Raw genomic sequence first — 26,400 nt, 5'->3', positions numbered from 1 at the left:
GACCGCAACCAAGACAGACATGTTGACCGTGACCGGAACCGACACGATGACCGGGACCATGACAAGGACAGACACAGTCCTGAGAGACGTAGCGGGAAGCGAAGCGGCAGCCGTGAAAGGAAGCGAAGCGGCAGCCGTGAAAGGAAGCGAAGCGGCAGCGGCGACCGCAAGCAGGGCCACGGTCATGGTCATGGTCATGGCCATGGACACGGTCATGGACACGGGCGTGGTCGTGGACGTGGTGGACACTGCTAGAGGAGTTAAAACAGGTGATTAGGTTTTGTAATGTTTTGATTTTTTTTCAGCCAGCTTTCCTCTCTTCATTACACACTTTGAGTTGTATTTTAGCCACTTTCTGTTTTCTCTGACTTTTCTTTCTCAGAGCCAGGACGTTTTACTTCTTATTAATTTAATACATTGATATTCACACTTTATTGTTTTTTTTTAAATACAAAAGTCCCAAGCTGCAACCTTTGTATTCGTGTTTCTGGTACACTTCTAAATCTAACGCACAAGCGGCAACCCCTATCAACAGCAATGAGCAACAAATCTGCTTCTGGTGGCTAATTTTTGTTTCAAAACCTGATCTGATGGCGCTGGATAAGACTGTTATTACGCTACAAGGAGTTAGCCTGTCAGCGAAGCTTTTCAAGTTTAAAATAGCATCTCAATGCTAAACAAGTAGCTAACTCTAATGTCCATAAGCCACATTTCTAAAGATGCTGCACCAATGATCAGGGCTTCCTGAAACATTGGAAAGCTGTTTGCTTCAATCTGATGGTTAAAAGAGGGAAAACGATAAATATGTCTGTTTATTCAATAATTCAACAGCAAAAAGGGTTTTGAATTGAAGTTTTTTTGTAAATATGGATTCCTATGACATAATCTGAATTGAGACCCTCCTCTTGTAAAGTGTTTGTCTTTGAACTTTATGAGCCAATCAGGATGTGACATTCAAACGTCATTATGCATCAAGAAAAACTAGTTCTGTTCAGTCTGTCATGGAAAGAACAAAAATAGGAGAAATGGAAAACTAACCTTTATTTTAATTTGTCTTCCAGGCTCATCGCACTCCGACCAAAGAAATCAGGAAATATTGAATCTTTCCAGTATGTTTTACATTAAACCTGTTGTAATTGTGATTATTCAGGTATTTTGTATTCCAGCCGCTTTTATTAAATGTAAAGAAAATGCATCCTGATTTCTGGTTTTATGAAATAAACTGAAACATTTATGAAACAGACATGAAGTTTTGTTGTTGTTGTTGTGAACATGATGCCAGCAATTAAACTTGAATTAATAGCAGATGTTAATCAGACACTTCAGGATTTTAAAAAATAAAACAGTTAGAGAGGTTTAGGTTCATTTCACATTAAAGCGATAATACTTCTGGTTGTTTTGACCCTGGGTGTCGTCTGTCAGGCTGTGAGTTGAGCTGCAGCCGCTCCTCTAGCTGGGAATATTTTAGCTCAGGTGATGTCTGGGTGTAACGCAGCTCCTCCCCTTATAACCAGCCTTCTCAATTATTCAACAGCCTCCTGTCATGTCTGAATGAAACGTCTGAGAAAAACTTTTTTACCAGAATAAATGTAAAATTGAATATAATGTGTAAATATTTTGGGCATGTTTACATGGATTTCTATGTGGCAGGTTTATTTTACAATAAAAGCCAAACATTTGATGCTTTGCTCAACTCTGATTTATGCATTTCTACTACACTTCCCAAGATGCAATGGGTAGTTCCTCTGAGTAGAAAATAGACTCAAGATAGCAACCCTTCAAAAGAAAGAAGACATGTTGGAAGTTTAAGATGATAAAATAAAAGATGTGTAAGGGAGTCCAGCTGTGCTAATGTTTGAAGAAACGTTTACCTGCAGTGACTAGTTGAACCAGCAGGTGGCACAGGAGAGCTGAAATGTGACAAACGATTTCTGCCCCTTGATTATTACAATAAATTAAAGTATTTCTTAATTAAATATTACTTTTATGTCCTGCCTCACCTGTAAACTCATCATCTGTGCAGAATCTGATATGAAATAGTTCTTATGCTACAAAAACCCAAATTCACAAAGCAAAATTTTCCACAAAAAATATATGAACAAGTTTTAACTTAAGACAATAGAATGTGGGCAGATGTTTGAAACTGCTTAAGATGAGATAAAGTTAATATTTAATTTCTTGGTTCACATTTTGGGTTGACACTGAAATAAAAATGTAGGTAAGTGTTTCAGCTGCTCTGTTTATATTTATGATTTAATCTAAATGTGGTCAGACTTCAGATCAGATCATGTTAAATAATCAGAAGGGAAAATCATACGTGAAAGAAAAACATAATTTTCTTTCTGTATTTTAGGAAACGTTTCTATTCTGCAGGGTCTTGCAGTGCTTCCAGTTTTTCAGCTAATTTGTGTTTTAGTCAGAGTGATGGTAACTAGTTGCATTTACTTGAGGAACTTTTATTGAAAAAATGAACTTTTAGTATTTTTACTAAGCTATAGATTTTACTTTTTCTTGAATAATTTTATTATGAAGTATCTTTACTTCTCCATGAGTAAAATTTCTGGATTTTCTACCCACTGAATGAAAATCAAACATGATTTAATCAAAAATTCACCAGACGCAGAAACACACCTGCAGTTTCTGTAAAAGTTTAATGAGATTTTTTCTTATTGACAGAAACTGATATGGAAATATTTCTTCCCATCAGTCAATATTTTAAATCTCCTGCCTCTTTAAAAATCACTTCCACAAAAGAGGGAAAAAAAAAGTCTTTGGCAGCCAATCATAAAGTCCTGAGTCCAGCCTCAATCCAGAGTCACTCTCTCCTTCCTCTCTGCAGGATGCTCCTCTTCCTCTCCCTCGCCGCCGCCGTCCTGTCTGCGGGCCGCGCCATGGAGATGAACCAGACCTCCAAGCTGCTGGCGGAGAGCTTGGAGCAATGCTCAGCCTGCGACTCCCGGGAGCACAGCAAGCAGCTGCGGCTCCACAGCATCCGCTCACAGATCCTCAGCATCCTGCGGCTGGAGCAGGCGCCCAACATCAGCCGGGACATGATCCGCCAGCTCATCCCCAAGGCGCCGCCTCTGACGCAGCTGCTGGACCAGTACGACCCGCGGGCGGAGGACGAGGAGCACGCCACGACCGAGACCATCATCACCATGGCAACGAAGCGTAAGTGGGGGGGAAAACGAAGTTTGTGCGTTAATCCAGCGCGTAAAGACGGTTTAAGAGCAGAAAAGTTTGATAAGAGATGCGCAGAGTAGCACTACAACATATTTTTACTCAAGTATTGAGTAACTGATCAAATTATCAATTATTTCATGCTCAAAAATTACCTAAATAGGAGAACCAAATTATAAATTAAGTGGAAATTTTGGTATTTTTGGGGACAAAAATTTGCATAAATAACAAAAAATAATACAATTAGACAAAACAAATTGTTTCCAAATAATTTCATGCAATATTAAACTAATGAAACTTTAATAAAAAGTGCAGGTGTGTGTGAATTTAAAACTTTTTGCTTTTCATTAAAAAGTAGAAAAATCAAAACTTTTACTCCAGTGAGAGTAAAAATACTTCTTAATAAAATCACTCAAGTAAATGTAATAAATACTCTTATTTATTTGGTTTTAAAACACCAATATTTCCACTTACATGTACATCTGATGATGTAATTGTGTTGTTTTTAGTTGCCTTTTTTAAACCAAGTCCATCTTTTTTCTGCTCTTGAAACTAGTAGTTTTTGTTTGCTCTGTCTCTCTCCCAGCCAATCCCGTCCCTGCAGAGCAGCTCTCCTCCTGCTGCCTGTTCAGCCTCAGTCCGAAGATCCAGCCAAAGAACATCCTGAGCGCCCAGCTGTGGGTTCACCTGCGGCCGTCCCTCGCCGTCACCACCGTCTTCCTGCAGGTGTCACGCCTCCGGCCGGCCAGGGAGGGAAACAGCACGCGGGTCCGGGTCCGCTCCCTGAAGGTGGACACGGAGGCCGGAGCCGGCTCCTGGCAGAGCATCGACATCAAGTCCCTGCTGCAGGCCTGGCTGCGGCAGCCGGAGAGCAGCTACAGCCTGGAGATCAACGCCTTCAGCAACAGGGGAGAGGACCTGGCCGTCACATCAGCAGAGCCTGGAGAGGAGGGACTGGTGAGAAGAGCCGCTGTCACTACGCCTCAGGAGTCATCATTAATGAAACAATCAACTAGTTTAGTAATCCATGAATTATTTCTGGCATATTGGAGAGATTAATCTCAAAGTTTCTAAGGTTCTTTCACGTAAAATTTAAACTTTTGAAGCTCAGAAATGTCGTAGTTCTTACATCAGTGAAATAATGACAAAGTTCGGCTCACATTTGTAAAGGAAACTCGGATTCTGTCCTTCCAGAGTTTGACATCCAGCTTTCTGAATGTGTTTGTGTCTTTTAGAAATGTCCAAAACGTTGTGATTTCCTGCTTGACGTCTAAACGTTTGTCTTCCTTCCAGCAACCGTTCATCGAAGTGAAGATTCTGGACAGCTCCAAGCGTTCCCGGCGGGACTCCGGACTGGACTGCGACGAGGAATCCTCAGAGACCCGCTGCTGCCGCTACCCGCTCACCGTCGACTTCGAGGAGTTTGGCTGGGACTGGATCATCGCCCCCAAGCGTTACCGTGCCAACTACTGCTCAGGGGAGTGCGAGTTCCTCCACCTGCAGCAGTATCCACACGCACACCTGGTGAACAAGGCCAACCCGCGGGGCTCCGCCGGGCCCTGCTGCACACCCACCAAGATGTCCCCCATAAACATGCTTTACTTCAACCGCAAGGAGCAGATCATCTACGGCAAGATCCCGTCCATGGTGGTGGACAACTGTGGCTGCTCGTGAAGACCAAGGTTCATTTACCTGTTCATGAATGAAACATCTGAAGGAATGGCCGTCATCCTGAAGGCCGCCACAAACCATTCTCCAAACAAAATGCAGAAACGTCAACAAAATTAGATTTAAAGGAGATCAAATATTTACAGTGGCTAGTTAGGGTCATTATAGGTAGAAAAGAAAAGTAAATTTCTACCAAAAACTCTGAAATGTTTAGATTAATCTCTCGTTAATCTCTGAGCTCCAAAACTAAAACATTTGCAAGAAAAATTGATAAATTTTTCGATCAATCTCAGGGGAAAAAAGACATTGTGGAGAACCGAAAGTTTTTTTCTAGAACCAACCTGGAAATGTCTTTTTTCAGAAAATGTCTGAGATTAACTTCTTTCTTCTTTTTCTTGCAAATGTTTGTTCAGAAATGTGTTGGCAGAATTTCTATTTTGTATCTCCAGTGGCCCTGATGGTCCATCATAAATATGATTATAAACAGAGTGGAAATAAATTCTAACACTTTGAGCTATTAAATATTTTGACCAAACTAAGAGACTTTTAGGAGCCAAACTGAATGTTTTTAAAGCACCAAAACGTTGGAGAAGAATGTAAATTCTCACTGACAAGTTGTGAATGTACCAGACCAAATCACTTTATAAACTGTAGTTCTGGTGCGGACCCGTCGGGTCCAACAATGATTTATTGTTTTGTTCTGAAGTCGGAACATGGATCTGGGAAGCCATCTTTCCCAGGGCTCTGGTAGAAAACATGTAGGAATCACCAGCTTCCATCGAGACGTTTGGATGCAACAATCTGCTAGATTAATCCAGAAAAACCTTGAAAATTTCTGAGTTTCAAAAGTTTAAAATTCGTGAGAAAAAAACTCACAAATTTTATGTGAAAATGTATAAAAGTAGAAAGTTTTTAACTTTTCAAGCTTAAATCTTTTCAAGAGAAAGTGAGGGAAATTCCTGATGTTAATATATTTTCTGACAAAGAATTTCTTAAATTTTTTCCCATATACATTTACCTACAAAATAAGCAGATTTATAATTAGTAGATTCCTGAGGAACTCTCTAAAAAAACATGTATAGCTAAATATTTTCATAGTGCAGATACCAAATATACTTTAATATGCATTAATACATGCAGTGCAGAAGTAAAGTTTTTATTACCTCCACTCTTAAGGTTTCAGCCAATCAGTACAAAGTAAAGTAAATGAAGCTCCTGGATTGGCTGGTTTGCAAACACCAACCAATAGCATTAAAATTTGGTATTTCATCTTCCTAAATTGTATTTTTATATATTGCAGATTTTCTGCAAATTGTTATTATGTTCGTGAGTAGAATTTTTAAATACTGAACATTAAATATGAGGGGAAACAGTTTCTGTTTGATAATTAAATATGACTGTAGATTTTCCCAGTATTGTTTCCACAGAGGAGCGTTAATAGTTCAGTTGTTGTGGTATTGAAAGGGTTTGTTTTTATTCAAATAGATGATTTTATTCTAACGTTTGTGCTGCTCACTACATATAAATATGAGAAACTGAGTTTTTCTCATGTGTTGCACCTTATTGTGAGTTGATCACATCTGAGTTTGCACTTATAATAAACTGAACAATTAACTTGCAGGATTTTTTAATTCCAAATTCCTGTTAAATTTATATATTTATCCTCAATATTTTCACCACAAATCCTGGAGTTTTAGTTTCGTGTGAGTGAAGAAGTTTGGACCTGGAATAGATTTGGAGTCTGAAACGAGGCTTCCTGCTGCTGCCTGTCCTGATTTGAGCCTGGACCAGCGCACACCCCGCAGGACGTCCTCCTTATTTTGAAAACATGAACCGAATGACACGCCACCTTTTGTCTGTTTGCTCATTTCTCGCTGAGATTTGTTCAGAAGATCATCAGAGGTGAATGAAATATATAATCTTCTTGTATTTACACACAAAACTACAAATTCTTAAAGTATTTGGCCTAAAAGTGGAAATTCTGATTTGTTGTAACGCTGTTAGTCATTTTTGTTCTGCAGAGAAGTGAGCACAGCAGCATCTAGTGGTGAATCAGGAGAACTGCAGTCCAGTTTGAGGTTTTTGTCTGGTATAAATGTGAAATGTTGTGGTTTTGAGTTAATCTGAATCATTTAATCCGTGTTTTCCCGGGGCCTAAACATGGATCGGTGTCGGAGCAGAAACGGGGATCCCAGTTGGAGGCGCCATCCCAGTTTAATTCCCAGAGCAGATGTCCTGACTGTTGTTGTCTTCATGGGGGTTTCTGACCCCAAAAGACTTTGCCCTGCTGAAACCCAGTCAGATTCACATCACTCACTTTAAACAGGTTTGATTCTAAAATTCACATTCTGTCCTTTTATAAGGTTTAAAAAACTTATTTTTTTTTTTTACAATTTAAGATGTTAAAATAATTTATGAGTTGTACGTTTCTCTAAAATCTGGACTTTATCTCTTTTCTGTCAGACTTTGCATTTAAAACCAGTTTCTGGAGATAAATTGATTGATATATAAAATAATAGTCATGTTGATTCCCATCCTGTCTTGTCACTAAATTTTTGCTTTTTGTCTCACAACTTACTTAATTTAAGAAGTAAAGTCAACCAAAGGCGTCTGATCATATTTTCTGTTTACAACATCCACTGAGTTGATATTTGCTTAGTCCTGTTTCATGTATTTGCACAATTTTTTGTCTGTTTCATTTGATTTTAATGGAAGCTAAACCACTTTTTAAACAAATGTAAGAAACGACCTTTGATTATTTTGTAAAGTGTGGTTGCTTTTCTATCACTAATCATGTTTTTGTTTGTTTTCTTATTGATTCTTGCATATTTTCCAAATAAAAATCTGAAAACTTTGGTGTGTATTTGCTTATAAAGTCGATATTTAGAATCAATTTTCTGAGCAGCACCACCTGCAGATATTTTGAGGTAGGTTTCTGTTAGTTTTACGTAATGAAATATTGATATTTTTATCCATTCTTTGCAAAAATATTTCAATCTCAGTCAATGTTCAGGTCTTGCACTGATTTACGTCTGGACTTTGATTAGACCACTCTAACACACATGCCTTAGCTTAATTTGTGGCTGAATGTTTAGAAAATGAACTGAAATTACTTCATGTCATTTGAAAATAAAACATTTATAACTAACTTTTTTCCACTTGGATTTATGGTTTAAGTGTTATATTTGGGAAAGAATTTAGTTTAATAAAAGTCACAAAATGTTTTATTTATAATTTGAGCAGTAGTGTTTTGGTTTGTCTTTAGTTTTGGACAAACTCCAATTTATTCTGCATAATGTGCATTTTCTCCTTAAGTTTCAGTTTCGGAGTTGACGCAGTTGTAGCTTCTTTCTCTGAAAACACGTGATTTCCCTAAGCTGTTCTCTGAACCGTCTTCCCTCCCCCTAGAATACGACTGGACTTTCACCTGACGCTTGAAAATTTATTTCAAATGTAATCTGATTCACCTAAGATACATAAAAGTATAGGATTAATCCTAAACGTGAGCTAAAAACCACAAAATGAACCTCGAACGTAAAAAGTTGGTGCTAAGATATTGTCATTGTGCATGTATGTGATGATTAACGGAAGAGCCACTTTTTCTTCCTCCGATTGGCTAAGAGCAAGAGGTAGTCGGGGGCCTGTAGTCGGTTCTCCGTTATGATTGGCTGAGAACTGTTACCTTAGGTTTCATCAATGGAAAGGGGACGTGAAGCTGACAGGAGAACTCAACTAGCGTTCTTGTAACAGAACAAGCTTTCAGGAAATAAAACCTGTTTTCACGGCGAGATAATAACCTTCCACAAACTAAAAAGTAAGTTTATTCTCCTGTCTGAATAACCATGGAAGCGTTTTATGATGCACGTGTTTTTATTAGCATAACAAAACACTCGGCTAAGCTAGTTGCTGAAGTTTGTAGTTGTAGACAGGTTCGAGAAAATAGAAAATGTCGGGTTTTATGGTCTGTATGGATACATTTTGGCAGTAGAAGTGCTTAGCTATGTTGTCGGTGTTATTAATGTTTAATATGCTAATATGTTGCATCACCGCCCACCTGAACAGCTAACAGGCTAACAGCTGCTAGCTAACAGGCACAACAGTAAATACATCTGGTTAGCTTTAAAGGGATGTTCCGCTGTTTTTAAACGACCTCAACTGAAAAACTAAACCAAAGTTTAGTTTTGGTTTAGAATACGGCTGTAAAACTTCACTCCTTAAAGGAAGTGGCTCACCCGTTTTCATGCTGAACTAAAGACTCTCCACTGTTGTGAATTGTGAAAACAAACTGCAACTGGTTGCAGTAAAATAATGCAACCAGTTGCATTATTTTACTGCAACTGGTTGCAGTGGTTTTATTTATGGTTTAAAATACAGTTGGGTATTTGAGAAAGAGTTTGTAAGCAGACAAAAATGCTGTTTTTATAAAAATTTCAGTGTTTTTTGGCCTCCACCGATCGCAATGTAACAGAGCGTCTTCCACAGCTGTTTACAACGGGTTCCTTTTAGCTTTCAGTTTCTGATGAAATCCTCATAAGGAGGAGCTTTCTGGTTTCTTAATACTTTCTCCCTCTAGGGCCAAAAATAATCAGGTCTGGTGATATTTTAACAGCATCAATAGCTTTGAATGAAAAGAACTGCTGATAAAATGCTCGTTATTATTCTGGCAGTTTGATTCCGATACTGAAATATACATCAGAAATATCTATTTGTTTACGTTAGCTACAGTTTAAGCCCCTAAAATTGGTTAATTGATGACATGTTAACATTTTACAGCAGAAGTAGTTTTCAGTTTTTCCTCGAATTAAGTAGAAGTGAGTCCTGATGCAGCTGCTGCTTGTGGCCAGCAGATGGCGCAGTGGTGTCAGCTGCAGATGCTGGACAGTAAGTACCTGGAGCAAGTGGACCAGCTGTACGATGACTCCTTCCCCATGGACATCCGGCAGTACCTGAGCAGGTGGATCGAGAGCATCGACTGGTAAGAAACTGATTCTGCTTCAGTCCAAGTTTTTTCAAAAACAGCAGTGACACTTCATGAAAATGTCACGTAAAATACTCCTAAAAGTACATTTTCTCTTAAACATTACTACCCAACTCTTACAATTGGACATTATTGTGTTTTAAGTTCATTTTAATGTTTTTATCTCTAAGGTTTGTTGCTGGAAAAGTTTGAAAACTTGCCATGAAAAGTGTTTGAATTTTCCTGTGAGAAACGTGAAAAAACCCTGAAACTTTACAGATCCCAAAGTGAAACTGAGTGTTTTAGCTACAAATTTTAGAGAAAATGCAGTTTTACAAATGTTCATCAGCTGTTCCAGGTTGTAAAACACCCTGTTGCTATGGTTACGCATGACAACAAATGAGCAAAGGATGAGAAATACACCAAAACAGGAAGGAGTGGTAGTTTGAAAAAGAGCTGCTCCGATGTTCTTCCCGTCCGAAGCGAAGCCGCCATGTTATTTCTTCCTGTTCGTCGTCAGGGATACGGTGGCGGTGCAGGACTCGCTGGCCACCATCCGCTTCCACGACCTGCTGGCGCAGCTGGACGACCAGCACAGCCGCTTCGCTCTGGAGAGCAACTTCCTGCAGCAGCACAACTTCCGCAAGATCAAGAGGAACCTGCAGGTCGGAGACGCCGCCGCTGCCGCCCAGGGGTCAGAGGTTAACGCGCTCTAACTGGCCGCCATCCTCTGTCTGTCTGCAGGATCGCTTCCAGGAGGACCCCGTTACCATGGCGATGATCATCTCCAGGAACCTGAAGGAGGAGCAGAAGATCTTGGCCTGTGCAAAGGAAGCCGAAGTAAAAACCTGAGAATTTATTGTTTTTTAATTTTAACCAAATTTATCCAAAAGTTCATTAATTATATTGTGAATAAAATAAAAATAGTGCTGCAGCTAAGAATTATTAAAGTAATCACTTATTCTGATTGTGAAAAATTGTGGATTCTGCAGATTTGTAGTTTAACCATTAAAGGTTATTTACACAATTTTAAAGAAATGTGAAAAATAAAAATAATTCAATAAATTTTTCGAAATAAGAAAAACATTTGATTGCCCAAAAAGGATTAATTACAGTTAAATAAAGAGTTAAAAAAGCCTTTTATGCTTCATTCGACATCAATACTATTTTTATCTATCAACAAATTAATAACTTTACAACAAAATTTGCTTAAAAGGAGAATTTAACAGAATTTTAACCAGTAGAAGCAAAAACTACATTTCAGGACTTTTGTAAAAAACAAAATGTTTCTATTTTATGTACAAATTTGCCTTAATTTGTGCTTTGAGTGTTTTTTTTCAGCAAATATCAAATTTTAGAGTTTATAATTCAATTAACATTTAATCAACTACTAATTAAGTTGACAATTATTTAAATAATTGATTGATCTGATTAATCGTTTCATTTTAAAAACTCCTAAATAATCTGAATCTCCTTCCATCGATTTAAATGTTTATGAGTTAGCGGGTGTGGCTAGCTGCAGCTAGCTGCTAGCTTCTTCTTCTTCTGTGTTTCTGACTAAACAGACAGACAATTATTCTCCTGTTTCATAAACCTGCTTCCTGTGAACACGTTCCCAGTTCTGTCTGTATTTTTTGCGTGTTTTCCACCTGGTCAAAGCCTCAGATCCTCTCTAACCTGATGCTGTTTCTGCAGCAGGAAGGAGAAGGAACCGTGTCGGCCATGGTGGTGGAGAAGCAGAAGCTGGACAACAAAGTGAAGGAACTGAAAGACAAAGTTCAGGTTTGATAAAGTCCGATTAAAGCTGCTCATTCATGCTGTCAAGTTTGTGTTTAAACCTCGTTGAAGGTCCAGTTTTTCCCCTCCAGTTCCTGGATCAGATGCTGAAGAACCTGGAGGACCTGCAGGACGAGTACGACTTCAAGATGAACACGCTGAAGAACCGTAAGCAGGACGGGTTCTGGTCCAGCTTCGTGATAATCCAACCTGATTTCTGTTGTTTGTGGATCTAAAAGTTCCACCATTAAATGTTCAACATAATTTAAAGATTATTGATCTTTCAGTCTCTCAAATCAACGTTATTATTTATCGCTGTAACTTTGGGACAGTTTATCATCCAGTTAAATCTGTTTTAGTTGCATTTTGTTTCACTTTTTCCCACCAGGTCAAAGTTTGTGTATATTTACTCCAACTGTGTCGCCACGTTTATGTTCCTCGGTGTGTAACATTTGTTGTGCGGCTGATGTGAACTTCCTTCTGCAGAGAACGAGCTGAACGGCATGTCGGCGAAGGAGCTGGAGAAAGAGAAGTTCAACACGGCCAGGATGTGCATCGAGCTGAAGCAGAAACGCCATGTGAGAGTCTCCACCGCGTTCTGCTCTCTGCGCTCTGCGGCGTTTCCTGTGGAGGCCCTGCAGACTCACGGTGTGTTCTGTGTGGCAGGACGTGGTGTCCTTCCTGAGCGAGCTGCTGAACCTCACCCAGAGTTTGATCCAAGACCTGATCGACGAGGAGCTGCCGGAGTGGAAGCAGCGGCAGCAGATCGCCTGCATCGGCGGTCCGCCCAACGCCTGCGTGGACCAGCTGCAGAACTGGTGAGGCGGCGACTCGCTGAGTTTAAATCTCATTTACAGTTTTTATATACCAGATCTTATCTTATGTTTGATTTGTTTAATATTTGTGTATTTTTATGTTTTTATAGCTAATCCGATCACTGATTTCTTTTTTTATATCACATCTTATTTAATTTTTTATGTTTTTATTTATTTTATTTTTTAAAGTCAAATCTGATTTCCAATTATTAGTTATGTCATACCATGTTTAATTTTCTGATTTTCTTTTTTCTTTTCACACCAGACCTTATTTCCATTCTTAAAAATTATTTTGTAATTAATTTATTTACTTATTCTTAAAGGTGAATCTGATTTCAAATCATTAATTTTCTTATACCCGATAAATTTTTTTTTTGCTTTCTTTTCTAAAACAGAAATCAGAAATGACAGAAAATATCTTTAAAAAGTTTCTATTTTAATCATTCTTTCTGTTATTCGTACGATGGAGGATAAGAGCATAACTGAATGTTTTGTTTAATTACATAAATATTGATACAGTTTTATCAGAAAAACATCTTAAAATTAATTTTTTTTAATCAGAAACGGTTTATTTTCTTTTTACGTTTTTAATTTTCAACATTTTCTACAAATTAATCTCAGTATTTTTCCACCATAATCCGTCATTATTTGAAGTCGTTTTTTACTTCAGTAACTGTAAAAGTGTTTTCTCAGCCTGTTCCTGTCTGAACGATCGTTTCTCCTGCTGCAGGTTCACCGCCGTCGCCGAGTCGCTGCAGCAGGTCCGGCAGCACCTGAACAAGATGCTGGAGCTGGAGCAGAAGTTCACCTACGAAAACGACCCCATTTCCCAGAAGAAGAGCCACCTGGAGAACCGCGCTCTGGACCTGCTGAAGAACCTGCTGTCCAGGTACGACCGCCACCCGTCTCCTCTGGAGCCGCAGCTGCTGCCGGGCCAACATGGCGTCTGCTTGTGTTTGCAGCTCTCTGGTGGTAGAGCGGCAGCCCTGCATGCCCACACACCCACAGAGACCGCTGGTGCTGAAAACAGGCGTCCAGTTCACCGTCAAGCTCCGGTAAGAACCAAACTCCTCTGAACGTGACCCGAAAACTCAGCAGGACGTCACCTGAATGTTTTACTGGGCGTTTAACTTCCTGTCTGTGTTCAGGTTCCTGGTGAAGCTTCATGAGTTCAACTACCAGCTCAAAGTCAAAGCCGTGTTTGATAAGTAAGCAGAGCTCATGTGGATCAGTTCAATCCGCTTCTGTCTGCAGCAATAACCTTCTGCTGTTTGTTTCCCACAGGGACGTCACAGAGAAGAAAGGGTACGTCTGAAACTTTCCCCGTTACCTAGGAAACGGCTACAACCTGCTGGGTTAGCTTTAGCATCTGAGAAAACACAAAAACCTGATTAAAGACGGAGAACCTTCATTTTAATAAATTGTGCAGAAAATTGATCAATGTAAAGGTGGAAAAGAAGCTTTGACATCATTTTTCATGATATTAAATCAGCACTGTTGCATTTTTATAGGTGGAAAAACTCAATGAATGTTTCCAGAGGTCAAAGGTGAACATCTCCAAAGTCAAATGAAGCATGTCGTCTGTTTCCAGGTTCCGTAAGTTCAACATCCTGGGAACGAACACCAAGGTGATGAACATGGAGGAGTCCAACGGCAGCCTGGCGGCCGAGTTCAGGCATCTGGTGAGGAACAGAAACACGTCTGATTTATGACCAGGGTTTAGATTTAATACCAATAACAACGATATTTTTTATTATTTCTATCAACAACACAACACAAATGAGGCTGAAGGTGGAAATTATAAAGTTTAGGTAACCTAAATACAATCAAGAAGGTAAAGAAACAAAAAAATGTAAGTGAAGCTGCAGAAACGTGTCGCCCTCCAGTGGTCATGTTGGATATTACAAGGGAGGGAGAAAACTGGTTAAAGTTTGATTTGTATAAAATGAAACTTAAAAATATCATATTTGGACTGTTATTGTTGTGAAAAATGTTTTTAACCTGAAAAGTAACATTTTTAATTTGTGCAGCAACTGAAGGAGCAGAAACTGGCCGGAAACAGAACCAACGAGGTGAGAGAGTTGATCTGCTAAATCAATAAATCAATGAAATAATCATCAATAATTTGATTTTTTTTAGCACTAGATGAAATTATTGGTATTGGATTTTAAACAATAAAATGTTTTCTTATTTAAAAAATATTTAAAGTTTGATCTTTTAGTATATTTATAATATTTTCTCAAAACGACTAAAATGAGAAAAGTGCAGAATGTTTGTTAAATGTTTCTTCTTTTGGAACAATAATCAATAGAATAATCAATAACTAAATCAATAGTTAGTTGCCGCTCTCTAAGAATTTTTTTTTCACAGAATAAATCTGGACTGAAAGTGTTGTTACCATGGTAACCCTAATAAAAGCTGCATCAGAAGAAGCTTCAGGAATAGATTAGACTGTTACACTGCGATGATTCAGTCGGGTTTAAACTCAGATGTGAACCTGCAGAAACTCCTGACTCCACCGGGTCGGTGGGTTCTGGTCCGGGTCGGTGGGTTCTGGTCTGGGTCGGTTTCTTTCTGACCTGTTTCCTGTGGCGTCCCTCAGGGTCCGCTGATCGTCACCGAGGAGCTTCACTCGCTCAGCTTCGAGTCGGAGCTGCACCTGAACCAGTCCGGTTCTCCAGGACTCCACATCAAGGTGGAGGTGAGCGGGACCCAGAGCCGGGCTCCAGAACCAGGTCGGCCCGGTAGAACTGAACCCTGTGTGTGTTTCAGGCCATGGCTATGCCCCTCGTCGTCATCTCCAACGTCTGCCAGCTGCCCAGCGGCTGGGCCTCCATCCTCTGGTACAACATGCTGACCACAGAACCCAAAGTGAGGCCCGCTCTTCCTCCTCCTCTTCCTCGGTGCTGACCCGACGCTAACGACCCACTCTGTCCAACAGAACCTCAAGTTCTTCCTGTCGCCGCCGTCCGCCAAGTGGTCCCAGCTGTCCGAGGTTCTGAGCTGGCAGTTCTCCTCCGTCACCAAGAGAGGCCTGAACCAGGAGCAGCTCAACATGCTGGCCGACAAGCTGCTGGGTCAGAACCAGAACCAGAACCAGAACCACAACATGAACCAGAACCAACACACAGGACAGGCTCACTGCCAAAACACAACGTCTGTCTTCCTGTCAAAATGTCTTATTACACTTAAAAAAGATTAAACTAATAAATAAGTAATTTCTAAATATTGATGTAAAACGTTTCAGTTTTTCATTAATATTAAGGAATTATTGGCTTTAAACAATCTGCTGCATGTTGATGAAAAGATATTTAAGTGTAATAAGAGATTTTCTCTAGAAACCAGATGAATATTTTTGGTTTTGTGTTTTTGCTGTTTCCTCTTCTGGTTTTCTTTTTGTTTCATTTTTATTTTATTTTTATTTTTAACCTGTTTTATCTCAGCTTCCTTCTGCTTCTGTTCCAGTTTTATTCTCATTGCAAATTTTTTTCTCACCAATTTTTTCATTTTTTTCTTGGGTTTTTTTCTCATTTTCTTTCTCAGTTTAATTTCTCTTTTATCTGATTTTTTCCTTCTTTTCTTCTGATTCTACTTGATATTTTTATGTGTTCAGATTTAATTTATTTCTGGTTTTACTCTGGATTCAGTCCAGATTTCTAGACATTAATCTCCAAACTATGTGAAGTAGAAAAGGTTTCTGGTTTTGATGGAACATGATTGTTTTTGTTGGCAGGAGCAAAAGCTCAGAGGAATCCAGACGGTACGATCCCCTGGACCAAGTTCTGCAAGGTAAGCGTCTGGGGTCCGGGTCGGGGTTGTCGTCGGGGTCGGGTTCGGGGTCGTCGTCGGGCGGATCTGGTTCACGTGTTTGTCGTCTCTGCAGCAGAGCGCCAATGAGAAATCGTTCCCCTTCTGGCTGTGGATCGAAGGGATCCTGGACCTGATCAAGAGACACTTGCTGTCGCTGTGGAACGACGGGTAAGCGCCGCTGCTGGTCTCGTTTCCGCTGCTGCTTCAGCGTTTCCATGGTTACAGTCTCGTCCTGTGTGCAGCTGCATCATGGGCTTCATCAGCAAGGAGAGGGAGAAGGCGCTGCTGAGCGACAAATGTCCCGGGACGTTCCTGCTGAGGTTCAGCGAGAGCAGCAAGGAGGGCGCCATCACCTTCACCTGGATCGAGCACGACGTCCACGGTAACGCAGGCCAGGCTTTTATTGTGAAAGGACTCTGCTGGGCTCAGCTGTGATTCTTCCAGAATAGTTCTGGTTGCATTTCTCATGTTTGTTTTTCTTTCTTCAGTCGTTTCTTTCTGCCAGATGATTAAACGTGTTTCTGTTTCTCCAGATAAACCCGTCTATCACTCGGTGGAGCCGTACACCAAGAAGGAGCTGTCGGCCGTGTCGCTGCCCGACATCATCCGCACCTACAAGGTGATGGCCGTGGAGAACATCCCGGAGAACCCGCTGCGCTTCCTCTACCCCGACATCCACAAGGACAAGGCCTTCGGGAAATATTACCCCAAACCCTCAGAGAGTGAGAACCGCACGCCGACTCGTCCCGCCGCTTCTACAGACCCGATCCGACTCCTTAACCTTCTGGTTCTGTTGCAGCTCCAGAGCCGATGGACACGGACGTCCCGGACATCCGCGGCTACATGAAGACGGAGCTCATCTCCGTCTCTGAAGTGTAAGATCAGAAACACACACATGAAGGTTTTAATGAGAGGTTTTGACATATTTTAACAGCTGAATGTCTAAAGAATCATTTTATTTTTATTTTGTAGTTTTTTACTTTAAGTTACTTTTAGTAACTGAAGTGCTAAGTTACTTTACATACAGAAACTTTGCTGCCTTGCTGCATGTTTCCTATTTGGTCGTTCTTTTCTCTTTCTTTCATTTACTACAGAGCTGCTCTTTGTGACATTTCAAAAATAAATTGGGGGAAACTTAAGGGACAAAAGTTATTCTTTGATTAAAAATGTTTTCTTTGTGATTTAGAAGCAAATCTTTTCCTTTTTGACAGTTTGTCATTTTATAAAATGATGTTTTGAGTCTGAAACTGGACTAACGTCCTTGTTGTGGGTCAGACACCCGTCCAGACTGCAGGACAACATGATGCCCATGTCGCCTGACGACTTCAAGGCGCTGAAGCAATACGTCAGTCCCAGAGACATCGACGCCGTGGTGAGTCCTTCATCCACCTCCAGATGTCTCATTTGAATCTCTACACGCCCTAAAACCCACAGAATCGGACCTCCTGACTGCCAAACATGGATTTAACAGACGAACATCTGATGGTTTTTATTAAACGATGTGAGCAGCGATGCTCCAGAGGCGCCTCCTGCTGGCAGACGTTGTGTAGTGCGCCCAACATTCACGTCCATATAAATACAGAAGCTTTAAATTGATCTTTTATAATGATTTTATTAAAAAGAAACATAAAAGGTGCTTATAGAAACTAAAGAGGAGATAAACTGACAGAATAAACTACTAAACCCTAAACTACTGCTGCTTTTTCAACATTTTCAGTGTTTTTGTTTCTAAATACAGTTAAGACTGTTAGCATAAATAGCATAAACAGTCGTGACATAAACTTTACTAATTAATTATTTTCAGAAGCTGTTCAGCAAAATGCATTTAAAGAGTTTTTATCTTTAGTTTAAATCATTTACTGTTGTTATGACTACAGTGATGAATAAAAACCTTCCCTCTAAGTATTTCTCTTAGCACAAATCAGCTGATGCTGCGAATCATGCGGTGACAGTGACTGTTGCTATAGCGACGCCCTCTGACCTTGTCCCCCTGTCCTGCTCTGAATCTGTCTGTCTCCTGTCTCTAGATGGACCTGCAGGACTTTGTCCCTCAGGTAAAGTGTTGCTGCATGTTGGTGTGTAGTTCCAGTTGTCCTGCATGGCCGACCCAAACTCTTAGAGCTCCGTCCTCTTCTCGGCAACCGAACCACAGATTGAGCAACCTTTGGTTTGGTTAACCCGTCAATAAATCCACCGGGTTGGTTAGCAGCTGACCAATCAGGGGACAGTAAACATTCAGAACCGCTTTACCTCCACAAATGTTTAAATCAGTTTATTGGTTAAATTTGCTGCGATTTGGTGGAAAATAATTTGAAATAATTATGAAACGTTCAGATGGGAACAGAAACCAAAGGCTGCACTGAAGTTAGAGTAGAAATACTTCAACAATTTTTACTTTTAGTCAAATAAAAGTAAAAATTATTCATCCAAGAAATTCCTCAAGAGTGAAAAAGTATTTGGTAAAAAGCGACTCAAGTATCTGATAAAATCATTTAATATTTAAGAATTACATCATCAGATGGAACAAAATATAAAGTAAAGTAGAAATGTAGGTATTTAAAAGATCTAATTGGTTGTAGATCTAATTATTGGCAGCTGATCAGTTACTCCAGTTGTTCCATCAGCGGCGCCTAACAACAGTTTATTATTATTTATATCCAAGGTTTTAATTTTTCAAGTATGAAAGAGTATTAGAAAAAAGTACAAATAAAAGATGAGAATAAAGTTCTCATATTCTGTCTTTGTTGTCATAATAGTATGACTTTTTTTATTGTTATTTTGACTTAATCTGTGAGTCATTTTGGTTAATATTTTATATCTTAACATTTTCAAAATTAGCAAAAATAACTTGTACTATAATATGATGTTCAACATTTTCACAACAAATGAATATGAGAAATAATCCTATGATTTTATTCTAATTTTATTGTGAGTTTATTTATGTAATTTTATTATTTTTATTTTTTTTTTGCATGGCTCTAATAATCCTTTGTATTAAACGTACAAAAGATGAAATAAATCTGAGAGAACTTCAGATAAAGACGCCATTTTAATGTTCCTGAGATGAAGCTGAACCGGCAGCTCTGGCGCCCCCTGGTGGCTCCGAGGTTTTAGTTCGGAACTTTGAACATGAACGGTTCTGAACTGAACTGGTTCTGTTTCAGATCAATTAATTAGTTCTTGTTTCTCTACAGATGAGTTCAGAGTTTCCGGATGAGAACTGAAGATAATCTGCTGCCGTTTCTCCGTCCCTCCTGGTCCTGGTTCTGGTTCTGGTTCTGGTTCTGGTCCTTCGTCTCTCCTGGTGGTTCTGTTCGGCCCGTTTGTCCTCATCACGGTGGGCTTTGTTTAGTCCAATCGTCTGCAACCTTTACTTTGTATTTTATTTTTATTTTTCAATTTAGTCAAATGGGTCCAGAGCCACAAAACCACATTTATAAATATTTACTTCATTTAATTTGTTTTAACTGTTAAAGAGAAAATATTTTATTTTTACTTTAAGGTTTTATTATAAAGAAAAACACAAAACTTCCTCAGAAAGATGACGGCTACGTTTTCTTATACGTGATGTTTATATTAGAACTTAGTTTTTAGTTTAATATCAAGAGAAATAAATGTAAATAAAATGAAGATGGATCGATTATTAAAATAATAGTCAGCTAATTTGGTAATCGATTAATCGATAACTTCAGCATTCACTCAAAAAGTTAATTTGCTGTAAAAAATACACATTCAGATGTAATTAAACCAAAACTGAACAAAAAAAACTATAATTTAACATTTAAGATAAAATAAAATCCTGTTTGTAAATATTTTCTACCCTGAACTCATTAATCTGCAGTTTGAGCTTCACCAGGTTCTAATTATGTAAAAAAATAAAAATATCTTATTAATCAACAATTATTAATTGATGAATTGATAAAATAATCAACAGATGAGTTCTCTACTGTATTGATGAAACCTAGAAATGATCAAGTGTTCAATAAAAAATGTATGTTATTAAATTTTTATTGTCTTATTAAAAAAAGAAACAGAATTATTTGTTTATTTGCATCTTTTATTTCTAATATTGTACAAAAAGGTTTAAATGAAAAATATTCCAAATGTGATTTTTATTTTTATCTGATTTATTTACTTAAACACTTTTAATGTCATTTTGTTGTGAAAATGAAAAACAAATTTTCACTAAAAAACAGAGAAATGGTTGAAATCTGTATTAGTTTCTTTGTTAAACTTGAGTTTGTGATCTTCAGTCGTAACGAGCTGCAGGCTGCAGAGCTCTGCTTTAATCAGTCTAACTAACCTTCATCACTGCCGAAGACTCCGGAAACTCTCCCGTTTGTAGAAACGTGACTCTGCTCGGCTCGTCGGGCTTTAACTGTTCCCTCTGAGGTCGAGGCCCAGAGAAAGTATTTCTGTGTAAAGATGAAGAAACGAAGCTTCAGTCTGCCGGTGGATTTACGGCCGAGCTGAACGAGAGTCGCCGAAGAGAATCTGTAAAATGTTTGGTGTGAAGTGTGAAGACGAAGAGAAGTGAAGAAGTGAAGCTCTCCAAGCAGCCAGCAGTCCTCTGATCAAACCATCAACACTTTTCCTCGCCTCATTTCTTCCCTCGGCAGATTTTCCACAAAAGTTTAGCTCAGAGGAATAAGAAGTGGACTGGGAGTCCACAGGTTGCAGGATCGAGTCCTGAACTCTACCAATTTTACTTTAATTTTTCCTTAATTTGAGTCAAAACACAGCAAGATCCCTGCTGGCCTCGAACCAACAACCTTTAGATAAGCAGCCTGTATTCCTACTCTCTCCACCACTCGCTCATCTACACTAAAATACCTTTTTTTTTAAACTTGTCTTCTATTTTTGAGGATTTTGGTGAAAAAGAGGCGTCGACCGTGACGACTGAAGGCGTGGCTTCAGAATCGTCTCTAATCCACGAAAAAAGCTCAAAGTTCCGATCCAGAAGCCTCAGGTCCGAGCTGAGCTGATGAATCAACATTTACTGCTCAACATGTTCAGAACAACAACGGAGGAGATCTGGAGCGATTTACTCCACATTTCACTTCATCTGCAGAAACACTTTTTATTCTTCACTTGGAAACTTTTGACTTTTTATTCGTCCTCACATGTTGGGAACTTTTAAGATCATTGAAACTAAAAGAAAAATATTTATTTTCCATCCAGTGTTCAGTTTGAACTCTGTAAAAATAAAATCTCACCGAGTTTAGTTTCTAGAGTTTCTTAGTGCTCTTAAATAAGACAAAATAATGTACAAGAACTTTTTCAGCAAATTATAAGAACTTCTTTAAAGTCACTGCCTTCCTGCTGAATGTCTCCATCTAGTGATCAGCAGCTGCAACTGCAGCGTCTTAAAATAAGATAGTAAAAACATCAAAATGTTTTCTAAAACGGGCACATTCAGGCAGTTCTCTTGCCTCATTGGCAGGGGGCGCTCACGATCCCAGACATTAGTGTAGTGACTCCTTCACTGCAGAGTAAGAGCCATACTGTAAATAAGTCAAACGCAGAGACATATTTGTTTGCTCCTCTTTCCCGAAGTCAACATGAATGACTACATTTATACACTTAAACATTTTTCTAACGCGGATTTTCAGTCGAAGCAGGAAATAATAAGTAAAGGAGCTGAAAGGTCCAAACGGAAAGAAAACACAGGGTTTGTGAACGTCCTGCTGGAAACGGCCTTTTCCTGCCTCCTTTTCTCAACTCGTGTCCAGGACAGACTTGGCTTTGGATGAACGGATATATTTGTTCGGAATGAGCGGCTTTATTTATAAGGTAAGTTTTGTAGTTTTTATAGAAATGTGCGTTTAGTGAGCTACAGTTTGTGTGTAAAGATTGCACAAAAGAAACGTAATCCGCGAACTGCTGTTACTTTAGCAACCAGCAGCAGCTTTAATCTGCCACAGCGATTATTTATTAACATCTTCTTTAGAATACAGATATACTTAATCAAAATTGATCATTTCTGAGGTTTAAAGCAGAAACTGTCAACATGAAAAACTCTCACCTCCACCAGGAGATCTGATGCTGTCCACTGATATGATGTCACTTCCTGTTTGGTATCTTTAGGTCAGCAGGGACGGAAAGGTCAAAGGTTTGTGGCGTACATGATTTGTTATCTGTGCGAGTCTCCAGCTGGAACTTGAACTAAGCCGTCTTCTTCCTGATGTTTGAAAATTAGCCGCTGTTAACTGACCAGCAGTGACCGGTTTGTTCCCAGCGGTCTCAGTAACCGTCCCACCAGTCCGTGGGTCCGTCTGAGCATCAGATCCCGTCCATCATCATGGACGCTCAGCTGTGATCCTGGGCTTCCTGCTCTGTCTGACAGGTCAGAGGTCGTTTCCATCCACCGCTGAGAAAACTGGTCAAAAGTCACAGAAAGAAAAAAGTGAATAGTTTGGATTTAAATGAGAAAATCTTATTCAGAAAAAGTTGCTGCGTTTCTATAAACTCTATAATAGTTAAATGTGACATTTCAAAAATAATGGAAATTCAGAAAGTTAAAAACAGTTTTGTTTTTTTTGCTCAAAAGTTTTGCTGCTTGTATATTGATTTTATGGAAACATTTCTTTGTATCACTGATCATTAACCAGCTGTTGCTACTGCTGGAAACCACACAAACTTATTTCCTCGTGTTTTTACAGAAGCGACACGTTGTGACAAAGTCTGTCACGTTTTGTTATTGTTTTGTTTCCATCAGCCTTTTCTAACGTGACGCATTAAAACTCCACAGAGAACGGTTCCGTGGTGAAGACCGGACTCACTGACCTCTGCTCCGTTTGCAGCTCCGCTTTACCGGGCGAGGAAGAGGAGGGTCCAGGAGGACGAAGCTCCTCCAGTCTGCCCAGCGAGGATCCGAACCGGTCCCATCAACGTCGTTCTCTTCCGTTTGTGAAGCGTGAAAACAGAGGCTAACCGCGGAGCGAGCAGCTTCTGTCCTCACGCCGCCAGACTCTGAAAGTTTTCCCTCTCAGCCTGTTGGAGGTTTGAAACGTGAGACAGAGTTTAAATTGTTTGTGATGGTAAACAATCAAAACCGGAGCGTGTTTTGACCCTCATCTATTTGTATCCACGGGTTTTTAAATGACATTTAATGGTATTTGATTTAGTTTAGTCAATAATAACGAACCCAAACAGAAAATCCACATCATGAATCGTTGAAGGTTTTCTCTGCTGACGTTTAGAAATCAGGTCACATTTCAGCAGCTGAAGGTTTTAGAAGTCAAACTATTAATGTTTTATCTCTATTTAAAAAAGCTTCAGGTGTAGAAATGTTGGGTAAATTATATATATAATTATCAAATATTTGTTGTTTTAAGTAGCTTCTTAATTTGACCTATATAATGTTCTTGAGTTATATACCTTTATTGTTTTATTGTAGCCTAAAGAATGTTGTTGTGTTGTTTCTTTCCTCCAGAAGGCCTCTCTGAAGAAAAGCAGCGACGACCAGGTCCATCAGGGTTTATCGGTCAGCAGAAACCTCGGCCTTCCTGACCCGTTAGATCGCTATAAAACCGTCGCAGTGAAGACGTACAACTTGCTCTGTTTTACCGTGTCTGGAACAGAATAATCTAGTGTCTAGATAGTGACTAACATTTGCGTTTCAATTATGTGATTGAAGTGTTTTCGAAACATTTAGGATTGAAGATTAAAAACTTAAAACATTGTTTGTGTGTAAATTTTTTCCACCAGAAATCCTCCAGTTCAGTTGTAGCTTCACCTGATTGACATCCTGTAAAAACTTCATTTCAATCACCTTCAGCATCCAGTTCTGAACCAGTGAATCTATATATTGATCAGGATCAATACAGATCATCCACACTCTGTATGGATGTTCAGTCCAGCAGAAGTTGTTGAGCTTTTCAGATATTTCAGTTGCAGATTCATCCTTTGCTCTACATGATCAAACGTTCACTAAAGTAACACTGTTATAGTTTTAGAGACTTTGTCTTTTTTTTTAAAAAGGAATAAAATGATGTTTATAGTCTTGTATTTGTGATAATGTATGAAATCATCTCCAGTAGCTCACGAACTGCAGAAAGTTTCAGTTTTGGAAGATTTGGTTGTTTTGAAATGTTATTTGAAGACGCTGCAGGTGCAGCTTCTGTCCACTAGACGGCGACATTCCGCAGCCTGCTGGGGACAGTTGATGATTTTATTGTCTAAATTTAGTTTTATTGATATAATTTAAGGTCAATTATTATGTTTGTGAGAAGGGCTTTATGACTAAGCTGTATGTATTTATATTTATGTAAAAGTGACACATTTAGGCAAAAGGTTTTATAAATTTCCGTTGTCTTTGCACCAAAAAAGGTTAAAATGACCAAAGTCCCCAGAAAATGATGCGAATGGACCCAAAAGCAGAAAAGTGCAGCACAATCATCATAGTAAAAATGTCAAGAAGAGACTGAAAGTGAATGAATCATCCGGAGGAGGTAATCAGCGCTGATTGCGCTGATTGGAGTCACCTGTGGGGAACCGGATAAAAAGGAACGGGATGAGCCAGAGGAGTTTAGTTGAGCTCTGGATCAGGTTCGGTTCGGTGGGTCTCCAGGTTGCGCTCCAGGTAAAGTCAGCCAGGCTCTCATACTTGACGAACGATTGTTTGAGTGTCTAAAATGTGAAGTAACTTCTCTCTGTTTTTCCCCTCCAGAGTTTTTCAGCGTCGTTTCCATCTGTGAGTCCACGGGTGGGTTTCATCTGCAGCCGAGCGGCTCCTTAAAACTTCATCTGGCGTTTGGAGCAGCGATAGTAAAGGCTGTTTTCAGAGCAGCTTCTTTGTTGGGTTTGTATTTGGTGCAAACGTTTAGCGTTGTCTCTTTGCGTCAATGTGAATCTAGACATTGTTTGACGTTTAGCGTGACATTTGTCCCCGCAGCTTCCAGTCCGCCGCAGACAGCAGGTGAAACTGATTGTGACCGATTCCTGATTCATGGTCAAACACAGGTTGGTTTATTTGTGCATTAGTTTTAGAAATGTCAACATTTAAACATTGTCTTTATTTTCAGAGAAACTAATATTTTTTTCCAGTGCCGATGACTGAAACAGAAGCTGCAGCATCTTAATGCATAAAAACAATTTAAAGTGCCTCAGTGTGTAACTGATCCATGTCAGAATCCATTGTGTCTCTGCAGCCTCCTGGTTCGGTTCTGTGAGGTCCACCATGTCGGACGAGCTGACAGCAGCAGATTTAGATTGTAGTGTTTGTGGTTCTGTTCCTGGAGGAATAAACGGCTGATGCCTGTGTAGCTCCTGACAGGTGAGTCTGTAAATGTAGTAGACTTATTGCGAATTTAAACTTTTTATTTTTAACATGCTTAAATCCCAACACAGTGAAGAGAAGCCAAAGTGTTTCAGGCAGTTAAATGCCTTTAGTAGCACCAGACCTCTATCGCCCCCTTAAAATGAGACTTTATGTTCAGTTCAGCAAACGTTTATTTTGTGGTTAAACTCATCAGTAACATTGTTTTTTGTCTGCAGAGCCTGGAGGTGAACTTTGACCTGAAGCTGCCCTGGTTCATCCTCAATATAAGTAAAATGTTTAATCATAGTTTGTCTCCTCCAGCTTTACTTCTGCAGATTCTCTTTGCTGAATACCAACTGAGCCAGATGTCCAACAGGTGTGGAACCTTGTTTCCATGGTTACAGGCATGGCCTGCTTATTGGTGAGTTTTTTTTTCAAGAAATACAAGTGTTGTAAAGAAGAACTCAGAGACTTTGTTCAGAATGAGTGAAACTTTATTTGTGTTTCAGATGATTGTGAGTCCAGCAGGATCTTGAGGAGGTTCATCTGATGGTGAGTAAAGAAATGTGACAATGTTTTTTCTCTCTTTGCAGGTTTCCAGCCTTCATGATCTGTACTGAATGTTTTGCATCTTGTGTTGAATACATGTGATTGTTGCTACTTTTGAGTAGCAACAATCACATGTATTGAGTTTTTTGTTTAAATAAAAAGTAAAAACCCTGCTTGTTTCATGTGCCTTTTCCTCTTTTAGACCCTTGAAAAGTTAAAGTTAAAGTTAAAGTTAAAGTTAGAGTTAAAGAGTTAGAGTTAAAGAGTTAGAGTTAAAGAGTTAGAGTTAAAGAGTTAGAGTTAAAGAGTTAGAGTTAAAGAGTTAGAGTTAAAGAGTTAGAGTTAAAGAGTTAGAGTTAAAGAGTTAGAGTTAAAGTTAAAGA

General features: G+C 39.3%; 2 protein-coding genes and 2 long non-coding RNA genes across 17 annotated transcripts in view; 3 read left to right on the top strand and 1 right to left on the bottom strand.

The window, feature by feature from the left end:
- The window catches only part of LOC122827091 (growth/differentiation factor 8-like), a 28,012-nt gene extending 20,016 nt beyond the window's left edge, over positions 1-7,996 (top strand). For all 5 annotated transcript variants that reach the window (XM_044109689.1, XM_044109688.1, XM_044109687.1 and 2 more), the window contains 3 exons: positions 2,840-3,171; positions 3,767-4,137; positions 4,474-7,996. In XM_044109689.1, the coding sequence (XP_043965624.1) occupies positions 2,840-3,171; positions 3,767-4,137; positions 4,474-4,854 (1,084 nt within the window). In that variant the 3' untranslated portion in view covers positions 4,855-7,996. The remainder of the gene's footprint in view (positions 1-2,839; positions 3,172-3,766; positions 4,138-4,473) is intronic.
- Positions 7,997-8,504: 508 nt separating this feature from the next.
- Positions 8,505-20,238, top strand: stat1a (signal transducer and activator of transcription 1a). Of its 6 annotated transcripts, none has more exons than XM_044109615.1 (25): positions 8,505-8,662; positions 9,696-9,823; positions 10,326-10,470; positions 10,550-10,645; positions 11,504-11,587; positions 11,674-11,749; positions 12,068-12,159; positions 12,248-12,399; positions 13,127-13,285; positions 13,359-13,451; positions 13,545-13,604; positions 13,681-13,701; positions 13,988-14,078; positions 14,427-14,468; positions 14,999-15,097; positions 15,169-15,267; positions 15,338-15,473; positions 16,130-16,185; positions 16,280-16,374; positions 16,449-16,588; positions 16,740-16,928; positions 17,006-17,081; positions 17,482-17,578; positions 18,234-18,260; positions 19,401-20,238. In XM_044109615.1, exons 2-25 carry the CDS (start codon positions 9,696-9,698, stop codon positions 19,428-19,430), a joined length of 2,283 nt encoding a protein of 760 aa, XP_043965550.1. In that variant the 5' UTR covers positions 8,505-8,662; the 3' UTR covers positions 19,431-20,238. The 6 variants fall into 6 exon arrangements, with proteins under 6 accessions (XP_043965550.1, XP_043965549.1, XP_043965547.1 ...); XM_044109614.1 differs by having other exon boundaries at positions 11,501-11,587; positions 16,283-16,374; XM_044109612.1 differs by having other exon boundaries at positions 11,501-11,587.
- On the bottom strand, positions 12,944-22,324 carry LOC122827134. Its single transcript, XR_006369964.1, has 3 exons — positions 22,232-22,324; positions 20,510-20,621; positions 12,944-14,075 (listed from the first exon to the last, which is right to left on the bottom strand). It is a non-coding gene; the product is annotated as an uncharacterized LOC122827134 (long non-coding RNA).
- On the top strand, positions 21,710-26,234 carry LOC122827126. 5 transcript variants are annotated; one of them, XR_006369945.1, is made up of 10 exons: positions 21,710-21,999; positions 22,294-23,217; positions 23,642-24,778; positions 24,878-25,009; positions 25,103-25,170; positions 25,359-25,483; positions 25,705-25,713; positions 25,790-25,889; positions 25,978-25,983; positions 26,062-26,234. It is a non-coding gene; the product is annotated as an uncharacterized LOC122827126 (long non-coding RNA). The 5 variants fall into 5 exon arrangements; XR_006369947.1 differs by having other exon boundaries at positions 22,294-22,552; positions 23,010-23,217; positions 25,359-25,889; XR_006369946.1 differs by having other exon boundaries at positions 22,294-22,552; positions 22,958-23,217; positions 25,359-25,889.
- Positions 26,235-26,400: the final 166 nt, after the last annotated feature.

Source organism: Gambusia affinis, linkage group LG24 (genome assembly GCF_019740435.1).
Source record: "Gambusia affinis linkage group LG24, SWU_Gaff_1.0, whole genome shotgun sequence".
NCBI lineage: Eukaryota > Metazoa > Chordata > Actinopteri > Cyprinodontiformes > Poeciliidae > Gambusia > Gambusia affinis.
This window is presented reverse-complemented; position numbering and strand designations above follow the sequence as displayed.